The sequence below is a fragment of the Gymnoscopelus braueri genome (assembly GCF_963280865.1).
Source record: "Gymnoscopelus braueri genome assembly, chromosome: 7".
NCBI lineage: Eukaryota > Metazoa > Chordata > Actinopteri > Myctophiformes > Myctophidae > Gymnoscopelus > Gymnoscopelus braueri.
The window spans coordinates 32,956,235-32,971,049 of NC_137608.1; the positions used below are offsets into that span (position 1 = coordinate 32,956,235).

Genomic DNA, 14,815 nt, shown 5'->3' on the forward strand with positions numbered 1-14,815 from the left:
AAATAATGAATAGGCCCTACTGTATTATTGTGATATCTAGCTATAGGTCAAACAATTGGTAGGGTATTTAAAATGAGCTGTTGAACTGAGCTGGTGAAAATGTAGGTAGGCTATTGTTTACTGTCATTGACGTTGTTGACTGTCTTGCTCTTGCCTGATATATTTTGTAATCATACATTTCCATCGGTCGAGCGCTGTATGAGCTCGTGTGAGGTCTTGGTTTTATTTCTAATATTTCACATAGGCCTATTACACAAGACACGTGCCCAGCCCAGCCCACACCTGGCTTCGTTCCCCACAACAACAGAGCGCTCTGGGAGGCAGATCTTCTCTCCCTGTAGTTTCAGTCGTGAGACTGGAGAGCTCAGAGCAGAGACAGAGAAGCAGCAGAAGCGCTGCTGCCGACACGTTTTCTGTCACTCTGCTCTTGTCTTCTTCTGACTCGCATTTACTTAACATTTTTGGGCTGGAAGTAGGCAAATAGTAAACAGTAACCATATAAAACGTAAATTAAATGTAAACTCCTGGTAGCTCGTGAGTTTTAGCGTGTTTTTTTCCCCGACGTGATTCTTTTTTTTTTCTCTTTTAACCATGAATCACCGATGAGTGGAATGGTTTGTGTCGTGTCCACTTCAGCATGGGAACTGCCGTGTCCAAAAGGAAGAATCTGAGGAATGATGCGATATCTTCTGTGGCCGCAAAAGTTCGGTGAGTAGCCAGAGGATCATGTCATATGGTTGTGGAGGGACAGTGACATTATCGCCGCGCGGAACAAGTTGGCAATAAACGCGCTTACTGATGCAAGTTAGTTTGATGGACTGTCTGTTGTTGGGAATGAGAATTTGTTTTCAAGTCTACAAAAACAGAAAAAATAATAATGATTAGCCTATGCGCGTTTGAACCAAAGGGTGTTTGCATCAAAGTTCGATACAAACTACTCTGATCAAGTTGCACGGTGCATTAATTGACAAGACATGACTAAAAAGTCGTAGCCTCGCATAATTATCATGTGTAAAGACACAGCTGTGGCTTACAGCAGGTTAAAGGCATCATAGTAGAAATGGTCAAAAGCTTTTTGGTCTACTTTGTAATTGTATAGCCTACTGTGTGAGCATGAGATGTAAATGGTCAGTTTTAGCGTATGTTCCTAGTTTTTGGTTTAAATGCACAAATTACTGTGACATGTACTGCATTACTTGGAAGTATGATGAGATTTGCTCATTGGTTTATCTGAAGTCATAACCTGAAACCTCTCTGCCATTGTGTGTCAGCCAGGTGATGTGATCATGTGTGTGTGATTGTCATGATGGATTCTAGATTTGACCTATAGGTCATGACAACTGTGTGGCTGGAGATATAGCAGACTGGGTAGCATGCTTAAAATTAGAGCCCCCAACTGATATATCAACACTGTCTCACGTGAGACAGCGTTTGATACATCGGCATTATTTGACTTTTTTTTAATGTGTCCCAATCATTATAGGTGAAAATGTTCTAACATTTTCAAAAATAGCAGATCTACAACATCACAGTGAGCTTGTAGATCTCAATTTCTTACATTTTTGAATGGGGCTTAAGTGGTTATTTGTGTTCATTTGTATTTATTGGAATCTCAAACAAAAACCTTATTCAGTTCTAAGCTTTTCAAATGGATTCGAAAATGTGTGCACTTTTTGACAAAATAATCAGTGGTCTAGGTCTAGGACCAAAATAGGGATCTGCATGGACCCACAAATCTGACATCTTCTGTCAGGCTCTACTCAAAATGCTTTACTGGGTGCCAGCACACAAGTGGAATGCAACTGACATACACTCGACATGTGTACACATCTGACATGCAAGTGCGCATTGCACCCACGAGCAACCAGTTCAGATTTGTATGTTAACATGTATGTGCATGTAGAACCTATATGCAGTACATACTCTCAAATGCCTGAATATATACACTCACAACCAGTCACGCTTACAGAAAACACACATTATGCATTCACACACACACACACACACACACACACACACACACACACACACACACACACACACACACACACACACATGTGCAGATGTGCACGTGTGCATTTAGACACAGTGACCTTTAAATCTACTTGCGCAGTGTCAACCACACTGGCTTCTGCATGCATCTTCTGGCTCATGCTGTCTCTCATGCTGGTTATCCACTTATCCTCTCTCTTTCTCTCTTTCTCTCTTTCTCTCTCTCTCTCTCTCTCTCTCTGTGTATATCTTTCTCCATCGCTCGTTTTCTCCTTCACCTTCTATTTAACACCCTCACACTTAACCACACATAAATCAAGCTGATCACAGCATCCCAGACATGCAATTGGACGCCAGCCAATGGAGCTGTTCGTGATTCCTGGCTTGCGAGCATCAGCGAATCCGGTAAACTGATACTGGTAGTTAAATTATACTCCTGACAAGAGCATTTTTCAGTGAATCGTAGACACACATTATACAGCTGACAGGCTGGTCCACGAGGATTAATAGTGCCTCATCGGCAGTAGTGTGTCTAATCATTGCATTGTCACAGATTCACTCCATAGAGGCATGAGCTATGGGATGTTTTGGAGTAGTAAATGGCCCACATATGAAGGTGTTTTATCCCTCTCTGGAACTTCAATGGCCTTCCCCTATTTTAATGATCCGGGTGATTGAGATTTGTGGCCCTCCGATTGGCGTTTTCTATTTTTTTTTTCTGTTCAGAGGACATTCATACAATAGCTTATTTTCAACATTTTGGAGCTCTTGTCGGATGCAGAGGCCTTGATACATTGATTCCCCACATTTCCGACCCCCATGTGCCTAGTTGATAATCCATGTTCCATAATTATTTTCTTCGACTATATTGTGCTGCTTCCTCAGGAGAGGCAAATAAGGTTAGGTGCTGCAGTCGTGGAACTTACTCCCTCACGTTCAGCAATCAAAACCTAATTGACCCTTATTTTATTCTTAATTCAAAATGGATGTCACAAAGCTTTAATGGAAAATGCCTGTGGTTACTTTTATAACAGTACTCCCACCCCCCTCATTCTACTGCTCTCTCTTTCTCCCTCTCTCTCTCTCTCTCTCTCTTGCTCGCTTTCACTTTCGCTTTCACTCTCACTCTCACTCTTGCTCTCTCTCTCTGTCTCTCTTGTTGAAGGTCACATTTGCCCAGAAGTTACACCACCACACTGCTTATTTCTGACCTCGATCCAGCATGACTTGTCCCTAAACAATGTCCTTACACTTACACTGCTTGTGTATATAGCTACTGTAGCGTTCTTATTTTTCATTCATCTCGGTTGCCTGGGAGGCTCCTTGTTGGCAGGTATGGGTTCATCAGGAAGATAGAGGAGGGTCATCTCATGGAAACTATAGAGGGATATAGGGGATGAGTGGAGGAGATCCCTGCCGAGAGCAATCAGCTCATGTGAAATAGATTGTCTTTTTTTTGGTACTTCTTCGTACATGTTATTGCTGTTGTGTGTATAATATTTGTAAATTATTGTTTCATTATAGATAGAAGACTTTTCAACAAAGAAGAATAAGGGCTGAATGTTGATTAAAATCCTTTCCTCACAGGGTCTCTATCTTTTACATGTAAACAACTTAATTGTGTTTAATGTCTCTGCCCTGTGCTTCCATGAGGGGAAAATGTGGTTTTTTTTAAAGCACCTTGTAATGGACCAACTGCTTCCTCCCATCCTGTTTATGACCAGGCCTGTGTAGAACAGCATACGGTACCAAAGCTCTGAGCCTGATGTGATTTTGAACGGGATACAAACCCTGTCATTCCTGCAAGGGTAGGCTATCGGCTGAGGTCTTTCTGTCATCTTTAATATTTCACACATTTTCTTTGAGTCTTTTCCAAAAGCTACAGCACAACAGGCATGGGACGTTTCTGCCCTGTAGGCCTAATAGGTCTACTCTGCACTCCAGTGAAATAGGACTCCCAAAATGTTGTGTCACCAACCATCATCTGTCTTGCTTCTTGTTCTTCCTATTAGCTTTACTAAAACATCTGGGTCTCCTCTTTGAAGCACTCTGCTCTGAGTCATCTGCACCTGCAGCTGGTGCTTCAAGAGTGTGGAACAAGAGCTTGATACTTGTCTGTCTGTCTGTCTGTCTGTCTGTTTGTTGTCTGTCTGTCTGTCATCTGTATGGTATTAGACGTATACAGACATGTACTAGAGACAACATATTGGCCCGATATTTAGATTGGTCAAAAACAAATGCTTAAAATTATCCTGTAATTTTAGGTCTGTGTGTGTGTGTGTTTGTTTCAGTGTGACATACATAGCAGAGCACCACATCATAGTGTAGCCTAATGAAGTCATCAACCTCTGAGTGTGCACGTGCTGCGCATACGCGTCACATGCACACTGTCTGTCTGGGCTAGTGCTATTACTCAAAGAGATGGTTGAGAACGAAGTGTTGTCTCATTGCTTTACTGGCTCTCCTCTCCATTCCTCTTACCATTGGAGACTACTGTCTGATTGCTGCCTTCCTTGTGCCTCTGATGACACAGTCAGACAGAGTGCAAGGCAGCCACCAACACACCCATTGATCTGTCTGTCTGTTTTCCATATGCATGGCCTCATCCTAATTGTCCCATGCTACTGATGTCTCCCCTGCCTGTCTGATGGAAGGAGGGTACAGTGGGGGTCAGCACCGTCAGTCCCTTCCTGTTTTCTTGAATTGACTTCAGTCAGTGTTGATTATGTTGAACAGAGGCATACACACTCTGAAAATGTGTGTAATTTCACTTAGATAATTATTTGTTCCAGAATTAAATGAACTCTCTTGATTTACCTGGATGTGTCAGATGGGAAGTATTTAGCTTGCTTGATTGGTAAACGGTTCTTTTGCAGGCAGGTTTAAGTTAGATTAGATTGGATTAGACACACTTCGACTTGTTCAGCCCCTCTTGAGTGGAGCTGAAACAGTCAATCTATACGCAAGGAACAGGCTTTGTTGCTCAGCATAATAAATGACAGAAATCAACATCCTGATCCAATATTCTCCTGATTTTGGAGACCACCGATTACCGATGTTTTGTCAAAAAATTACAAACATTAGAATTTCTAATCAATTTGAAAAACGTAGATTTGATTAAACTTTCTATTTGAGAAGAATTTACTTACAAGCAAACAAATAAATACAAATAAACACAAATAAACCACTTATACCGTATTCAAACATTTCATAGGTGAAAAAGGTTGAGTTCCGAGCGTTTTATGAGCTTGTAGATCTGCTTTTTTGTCACCTATAAGGATTGGGACACATCGGCTGCTTAATTGCAGATACCGATGTTGTCAAAAAGTTTAATAATGATACGTTGGTCGGGCTCTACTCTGCAGTACTTTCCTGATGATGACTTCCAGGGGATCTGGGGTCAGGCCAATCATCAAGCCTGATTTGTTACTTGGCACTGGATTCTCCATCGTTAATCAGATTTAAGTATTCCTGTCACAATGTGTGTCAAACAAAAACTCATTTAATCATTTCAAAATTCTGCTGTGTTTAGTGTTATGGGGATGTGTTGAGGCACTTGGGTACAGTGCCAAACGAGGGTTTTCCTGTCTTGACCTTATCCCTGCTTGTCCTCTTATCTTATTATAAGAGGCGGTGGGGGTGCATAACTTTGTGTTTGTTGTGTCTTGGCAACATGTCCCTCCACTCCATTTGATGGACTCTACAGCAACTCCACCGCCGATAAGAGTAAAAGAGGAAGGAGAGGAAGAAGGAGGGGAAGAAGTTGGTGCGTGGGAAAAGATGGGTTGAGGGAGATATGAAGGACAGAGGAAGGAAGGGGGGGGGGGGCGGTGAAGGTGGGAAAGGGGAGAAGAGAAGGAGGGATGGCGGGAGGGGATGAAGTGATGTTGGACAAACATTTGGGAGGAGGGGGGAAGAGTAGGATTTTAGGCAAAGTTTTTCCAGTGAGAGGCCAGTGTGGCGTGGGTGGTCACACACATATACAGTGCTAGTTATGCATGCACAAAAACATATGCAGACACAACTTTGAAGCAAAACCTCCTGAAACTTTGCATATCACTAGAGGCCTCCTTTCTATTTTGGCCCTATTACAGTAGCTCCCTGGCTTTCATCATACCATCATGCCTTTGCATTGCAGTTTGTCCCCCAGGCACAGTTGGTCAATCTATTCACGGCCCTCATGCACAGAAAGAAACCGATCATATGAGAAACTCATATAGAGAAAAATATGTATGGGTTGTATGGATCATCAGTTTCCCATTTCTTCCATCCTTCCTCTACTTATTCTCCCTTTATTTAATACACTCCTTGTTTACTAAGCCATCTCCCCCATCCTCTCTCCTCCCTTGCTTTCTATTTTTGTCTTTTAAACACATCTCGTGACCGCGTTTCTCCACGTTTCTTCGTCTTTTGCCCACTCCTCTCCCTTCAAATCCCCCTCCTCGCTCAATCCTCCTTCTCCCTTCTGGCTTTCTTCTGTTTTCCTCTTTCTCCCTCTCCCCCCCCCCCCCTCCCTACCGTCACATGGCAGAAAACATGCAAGACGAAAAGTCCCAAAACGCACGTTGCAAACTGCCGACATGGAGACGGCACGAGGGCACAGCGAGTTGAGGCAGCTGGGAGCCGCTGCAGCGGCTAGGGGGGCAGGCGGCACGCGTCTCGCCATCCTACCGTTCCACTTTATGTATAATTAAGTCATTAAGACCGGGAACGCATTCAGAACGTGTCATTTTAAGATTTCTTTGGCTATTCAAAAAAATAGCAGATATACAAGCTCATAGCGCTGCACTGAGTGCCGCGCTATGAGCTTGTAGATCTGCTATTTTTGAAAAATCGTAAAAATGTGTGCAAATCTTTGAATATGTATTTTTTAAAGCGAACATTTGTCAAATATTTTGTTCCAGGGACCTCCAGAAGCAAAGATTTGAGTTAATAATGTTCGCTTAAAAAGATGTATTCGTGTATTTTGCACAAAATGTTCCAGATTTTTCCAAAATAGCAGATCTACAAGCTCATTGAGCTTGTAGATCTGCTATTTTTGAATTGCCAAAGTATAAAATAATGGTTATAGCTAGAATCTAAAATGACAGAGATGCGTTACCGGATTGAATGGGTTAATGTCTCAGCGCTTCCCAACTGATTGTGTCTTGTGGCGCTGCTTTTTAATCAAACCTTCAAAGGGCTGGTGCTTAGAAGAAGTGGGGGAAAATAGAAAGAAAAAAGGTGGCCATCTTAATTATGCTTAGCAGCATAATTGGTCTCCACCTGCGTGTATCACGGGTGTTACAAATAAAAGCCGGGTTGTGTTTTTTTTGCTGTGATGGTTGGAGGGAGTGGTGGAAACGAATGGTGCCCCAGATGTAGCCTATCTGAAGAGGGGAGGATGAGGAGAGGATGAAGAACTAGGTCAGGTGTCAGGGATCAGGTATACTCCACGGTAATGTGGGCGTGAGGCAGTTTAGTTTTGGACTGGGCTCTAATGGGGAGTCTGGTCGGTGTGAGTGGTTGTGTGGGCTGTGTTAAGATGCCTGGTCCTTGGCGAGAACTGATGTGTCCCCCCCCATTTCTCTCCACACACACAATATGGAATTGGTATTGGACAGCACACAGCAGAGTGGCAGCCAGATGAGAAATTATTTCTCTTCTCTTCTCTTCTCTTCTCTTCTCTTCTCTTCTCTTCTCTTCTCCCTCCTCTTCTATATCCTCTCCTCTTCCATCAAGTCTCAACCCGGGGAGCGTTCACAGCGAATGCTGAAGCTGCACGTGCCGTATGCTCATATATTTAATGACTACGTAGAGAGTGCGTTAACAGGAAGACACACGACTATGACAACAACACACCAATCCCAGTCCACCCCCCATCCCCCCTTTTTATGACGGGGAGTTAAGCGTGAAAGTGACGTATATGTGCACGTGCACACACCATTATCCTCTCCCATATGGCATTCCGGATGTACACCATATGAACGTGTGTGTGTTCATCATGAAGATGACAGAAGTAAGTGACAGAAGTGTGTGTGTTCATCATGAAGATGACGTGTGTGTGTGTGTGTGTGTGTGTGTGTGTGTGTGTGTGTGTGTGTGTGTGTGTGTGTGTGTGTGTGTGTGTGTGTGTGTGTGTGTGTGTGTGTGTGTGTGTGTGTGTGTGTGTGTGTGTGTGTGGTGACAGATGACAGATGTAGATGACAGAAGTGCTGCGAGTGGTTTGGAGGACTAGTGATGATTACAGGCCTATTAGTGCCTACTGTATATCTCTAGGTGTGAGTGTGGTTGTCGCCTATATCTTGACATTTCTTTCCACATGTACGGTTCTGTAAGTGTTTGGGAGTTAAATCAGAATAAATGTGTCTGTGTGGGTGACGGTAATCACATCTATTAAACCGAGTACGACAACTGCTTTACCCTTCTCCTGCCAATTATAGAGGGAACAATTGGGCCCCATTCTACAGTACATACTGTATTCTACATACTGTGGCACTTTCCTCTAGTTTAACCCTTTAAGACTGGGAAAGCATCATCTATGTAATTTTAGATTTCTTTGGCTATTCAAAAATAGCAGATATACAAGCTCATAGCACGGCACCGAGTGCCGCGCTATGAGCTTGTAGATCTGCTATTTTTGAAAAATCATGAAGATTTGTGCAAATATTAGATTTTTTTCTTTTTAAGCGGACATTTGTATCTCAAATATCTGCTTCTGGGGGTCCCTGGAACAAAAATAGTTTACAAATGTTTGCTTTAAAAAAATATATATTCCAAGATTTGCACGAATTTTCACGATTAAAAAAAGCAGATATACAAGCTCATAGCGCAGCACTCGGTTTTGGAATAGCCAAATAAATCAAAAAAGTACACAGATGCGTCCCCGGTCTTAATGGGTTAAAATGAGCTGTAAATCCTGTTGCATAATGGTTCACAATATTTCTTTTAAAAAAAATATGATGGCAGAGAAAACTAGCCGCAGTCAGGTTCCTGGGAGCAACGTTGAGAGTGACTGCAGTGGAAAGCTTAAATTGCACAACAGTGTAGCTTGCTGACAATCTGTTATTTTCACCTAGTATAAATGAACACTCGCTGTAAATATTGAAGTGGTTGATTTGGAAATGGAACAGTAAAATAATTGTGTCCGCCAAATCAGCAGTAAAGTAAATCATCATCAGTTCAGCCCGTGCTTTTGGAAAGGGGAACTGATTTTGCACAAGTCGTCCTTTTTATTCCTCAGGTATGAGTCGAGCCAGCTAAAGACATTCGAGAGAAGAATCTCAGGGGATTGACACCTTGTGTGGATGAGTCACCATGAATCTATAAAATATTAACGATGAATTATTATATACAGGATAAAGGCAAGCTCTGTATCCTATAGGATTAACCATTGACATATTTCCTCTGCTTACTGCACACATTCTTAATTTCTTCATTTTCTTTTAAGAAATCCAGAAAATTGCTAATTAGGAAATTATTTTATGAATGCGGCCAATTCCTTAAGTCTATTTATCCGGGCTTCTCCATGAATATATACTATGTGTTCATGTACGGTCTTGCAAACACACGGGCACGTGTTTTTTGGCATGAGTGCATTTGTTATTTCGTGCCATTATGACTGGCACATGCTGTGCTCCTGTCCCCGGTGGGGTCTGCCATGCTGTGCGGGGACGGGGGGGCTATAGCCTCCATGCTGCTATTCGCGGTATTGTCTCTCTCCTACGCAGGAGATGGCAATTACATCAGCAAGAGAAAGAGAGAATGGGGCTCTTTGCTGTGTGGCTTCTGGCCACGGCCAATAAAACCTCCTCTCACAGCCCATTGTAACGATGTGACCTACTTGACTGTTGAGCATGTAATGATGATAGTCTGCAAAGAGGCATCATACCCCTAAGTCAGACGATTTATATGAACGGAGACTCTTATAGGGGCCTGTGTGTGTGTGTGTGTGTGCATGTGCGTGTGTCTTGCCATTTGTCTCCAGTGGTGGCTCAATCAACCCCAGGGTTAATCGCTCTGCACCTTTCTCTCTTTTCTCTTTCCAGAGCAGCCAGAGCATTTGGTGACTACCTGTCTCACACTCAGCCCGAGAACCGCAACGGAGCAGCAGGTAGACTGCCAAGCACACACCCTGATATCATTACACTCACTTGTTTCTCCACCAGTCGGTCCATAGAAGTTGGTTGCTACAGTACTGGGCATGTTATGTTTGTAACGCCCACCGTCCACCCAACGTTTTTCAGTGGTGTAAAGTACATTTACTCAAACACTGACTGGTCCTTATTTTTTGGCAGAATCCATCCATCCATCCATCTCTAATTTTGGCACCCACCATATGTAATCTCTTTTCTTAGTCCATCCTCCCAAAAGCTTTGTTGGCACTCATGCGTTCACTCCACTGCTGCCAAAGCCTTATATGCCACAAGCCACCTGGTTTTCATCATTTGTCTCTCTGACTCCCACTCTATCTATACAGTATGTACTGTATCTTTCTCCTCCTATATATTGCTCCCTCCCTCCCTTCTATCCCTCAGTAGTTTTCTCTCATGTAATTTCCTCTGCACTACCCCCCCTGTCTTTCTGTACCTCTCTCATTGCCTCTGCCCCCCTCTATTTCCTTTTTTCTCACTGATTTACTAACAATCTCACATTTTCTTTGAATCCCACACCTCTCTCTCTCTCTGTCTCTCTGTCTCTCTGTCTCTCTGTCTCTCTCTCTCTCTGTGTCTATCTATCTCTCCACAGATCATCTGTTGTCTGACACTTTCATTGGACAGGACTCTGAGTCCCCAGACGGAAGTCGTGTTAGTAACAACAACAACAACCTACCACAGCCCGGCCGCTGTGTCCGTCCCATAGTGAAACACAACCAGTCCCAGCCTCACGCACAGGTAGGCAAAAAAAACAAGAGGAGGAATCTCAATGCTGATGCACTATTCATGCAGTACAACAATCTAGAGAGTCTGACAAGGAAAATGTTTTATGCTATCATGCAGTGGTGGAAAAAGTACTCAAATGTTTTACTTAAGTAAAAGTATCAATACTGCAATGTAGAAGTATTCTGTTACAAGTAAAAGTCTGGAATTAAAAATTTACTTGAGTAAAAGTGCAAAGGTATTGGTATCCAAATGTACTTTTTTTGACCAAAAGTAAAAGCTCTACAAGCTCACAACGCGTTGTGAGCTTGTAGATCGGCTATTTTCAAATAGCCTAGGTATAGAATAAGGCTAAAGTGGTTAATGTATGTAATTTATTTATGCAAAGTAACTAGTAACTAAAGTTTTCAAATAATTGTAGTGGAGTAAAAGTACAATATTTGCCTCTGAGATGTAGTGGAGTAAAAGTATTGAAAATTGGAAATACTCCAGTAAAGTGAAAGTACCTCAAAACTGTACTTAAGTACAGTACTTGAGTAAATGTACTTAGTTACTTTACACCACTGCTATCATGTTATGTTATGTTATATTGTAATTCCTCATTTGTGAGTATCATGCAGCCTTATTCACAGGTCCCTCCCCATCAGCCCAGCACACTGCAGACCTCAGCCCTGTCAGGCCCGTCTAAACGCAGGCTCTCGCTGAAGCAGCGGAGCCTCTCCTGCGAGGACCCGCCGGTGCTCAGAGGACCGGAGGGGAGCGCAGGTGCCACAAAGCCGGCCCGAGTGTACACCATCACCCGGGAGGGAGGCATGATCCTGGGGGGCCGCGGCAGTGAGGAGAGCCTGGAGCTTAAGGTGCTCCGGGGCTCCAGGGAGCAGCAGCTGCAGCCACAGCAGACCCCCACCTCTACCTCCCCCCTCTCCTCCTCTTCCTCCTCCGCTGGCCAACATCACCACCAGGCCTCCTACACCGGCCAACCCCCCCCGCCGCCCGACGCCAACGTCCGCGGTAGCCATCACCGCAGCGGTAGCAGCCACCACCATCGCACCGGCCACCACCATGCGTCCCACCACCAGCACCACCAACACCAGGACGGCCTGGCGCAGTCCCAGCCCCTGCAGAGCTCAGGCAGCGCCCATAACATCCAGGACTGGGGGGCGAGGAAAGGGGGTTCGCGGGACGACTGCACCGTGGACTGCGTGGCCTGCATCCGGGCTCCGTGCCAGAGCCAGCGCTCCCTTGACCTGGATAGCTCGCCGCGGGACGGAGAGAAGCCACGCAAGAAGCTGGAGAGGATGTACAGCGAAGACAGAACGTCTACTACAGATGACAGGGGTAAGGATGCATACCTGGACAACTGAGTGGTATTGGGATAAAAGGTGTATGTGTGTGTGTGTGTGTGTGTGTGTGTGTATGTGTGTTTTATAATCTGGCATTCGCATTACCTTCTGCTTTTCATGTTTCTACATGGAAACGGAAAACATGGGCTGTGTGATGTCTGTCCTTTCCACATTTTCCTCCTCTGCAAACTCACAGCATTATGTTTAAATCCTCACTTTGCGTCCTTTTCGTTAATTCCCTGTCTCTCTTATTCCGTGTTTTTCTCAGAGGACAACGCTAATGGCTGGTTCCCCAAAGAGAATGTGTTCAGCTTCCAGACAGCCTCTACCACAATGCAGGCGTAAGTACAGCACTGTTTAAAATATATATTCAAGCACATTCAAGTCCCTTCAAAATCAACATTCTTACCAGATTATGCCTTTATTGATATAATATATTGGTGCTTAGACAGGAAACAAGGTGAGAGAGGGGCTGCAAATGGTACATTAGCTGTCAGGCATCATCAGAGCCTGTATGATATGTGACTTAACCTCTCAGCTATCAGAGCTGTAGCTGGGATGAATGGCGAGAGTAAAGTGTCCCAAATGAAACCATCTGAGAAACACTGTTAATACACAAAGATCTTACGGTGTATTCATTTAAGTTATGTGACTTATACTGTAAAGTGGAGGAGTGGTATCAAGTAGCCTGATACACATAGCGGCACAATGGAAAAATCTTAGGGAGTTTGTGTGGCCTAAGACATGTAATTGTTCTCCATACACACACACACACACACACATACACACAAACACACACGTGTGCACACGCACAGACATGCATGTAAAAAGGGCAAGTGCAACCCAGCACACACACATGCACATATGCACATAAGGCCCCCTCTCAAGCATACTGAGTGGTTAATTATCACCTGTCAGTTGAGCTTGTAATTATGACCCTTAGATGCACAAAGGTCTCCCATGGTGAGCTGTCTGAGCCCTCTCTCCCACGCTCCCTCTCTCCTTATAAAACACGTTAGCGTCATGCCCTCTGTCTTTCCATCTCTCCATCCTGATGCTCGCAAACGTTATAATTCACACATTGTACACCTGCCATATAATTCTTATTAAATTTTTGTATTTTGGCCAGTTGTGGAAAAGGTACTCACATTTCTTACTTAAGTAAAATAATCAATACTGCATTGTAGAAATACTACAAGTAAAAGTCCGGAATTAAAAATTGACTTGAGTAAAAGTACAAAAGTATTGGTATCAAAATGTACCAAAAGTAAAAGTACAAAAATATTTGAAAATAGACTATCTACAAGCTCACAACGCGAGCTTGTAGATTGGCTATTTTCAAATAGCCTAGGTATAAAATAGGGCTGAAGTGGTTAATGTATGTTTTATAATGTAATAAATGTATATCTGCAAAGTAACTAGTAACTACAGTTATCAAATAATTGTAGTGGAGTGAAAGTACAATATTAAAAGTAAGTAAAAGTACTGAAAATTGGAAATACTCCGGTAAAGTAAAAAATACCTCAAAATTGTACTTAAGTACAGTACTTGAGTAAATGTACTTAGTTACTTTACACCACTGATTTTGGCACATTGTTATTGTATTTGTAAAGCAAGTTTTAGAAAGGTACGTGTTATATGAACAAAGTTTATTATTATTATATCTGACAATGCCAGTTTCAGTTATTTTAATTTTTTTATATATATTTTTTTGAAACTTGTGTACAGTACTTTCTTTTACTGCTTTTATCAGTATTGTATTCTAAACCACATTTTATCCGGGGTCATGCCTATATGTTCGTTCCCTCAGCCCAATGTTCCAACAGTTTAGGGTTGTGGTTAGTTTTGAGTTTTGAGGGAACATAGGGCTGACGGAACTTTGGCATACTCCCCATTAACTGTCATAATATATGTTATCTTATCTCTCCCTGTCATCTGACCTCAACTTCTCTTTGCTCTCTCACTTATTTGAGTCGATTAGGCTCTGATCCAGTCAAGTCATAAGACTGCCAGTAATCGCATGCGAGGGCTCTTAGTTTCTCTGTAAATTATCTTGATTTTAATATTGCCAGCATTTGGTCTCATATTTTGCCAAAAAGTGTCCTTGTGCACAGATATTATTTTGAGATGAAGAGTAGGAATAGGCACCCCAGGGTCATTTTTCTCTCTCCTTGTGTTGTTCACTGACTATGGCTAAGTCGCACACAGTCAATGTAATGTGCTTGACTGGATATACATGGAGAACATAGAAAACACAGACAATAATGTGCATAATATAATCCTGAGGCGTAATTTAACTTGGTGTTAAAATAACATTCTGCTAATGTCTTGACAAATGAAAGAATACTTAACATCACATACACAAAAAAAAAAAAAAGAACATACATAAGCAAGCTAGGTTGGTGCTGGAGAGTGTGGATGGGATTTGCTTCTAGGATAAGTGGAGTTGCTGGGGTTAACTTTTATTGCTGACAAATAACAGACTGTCATTTGCATACCATACCTGTCTGTGTACACTGCACCTATATACTCTACGCAGTATATCCTGTAATGCAACTGAATTTTTGTTTTCTCTCTTTTCTCCTCTTCCACTGGCTTCTTTTCAACTGTGACAACTGCAGA

At 42.8% G+C, this 14,815-nt stretch overlaps 1 protein-coding gene across 1 annotated transcript in view; it reads left to right on the plus strand.

The window, feature by feature from the left end:
* The first annotated feature begins 391 nt into the window (after positions 1–391).
* Positions 392–14,815, plus strand: part of nsmfb (NMDA receptor synaptonuclear signaling and neuronal migration factor b) — a 46,085-nt gene continuing 31,661 nt past the window's right edge. The window contains exons 1-5 of the mRNA XM_080432861.1: positions 392–708; positions 10,020–10,084; positions 10,720–10,865; positions 11,471–12,188; positions 12,462–12,534. Of these exons, the coding sequence (XP_080288987.1) occupies positions 638–708; positions 10,020–10,084; positions 10,720–10,865; positions 11,471–12,188; positions 12,462–12,534 (1,073 nt within the window). The 5' untranslated portion in view covers positions 392–637. The remainder of the gene's footprint in view (positions 709–10,019; positions 10,085–10,719; positions 10,866–11,470; positions 12,189–12,461; positions 12,535–14,815) is intronic.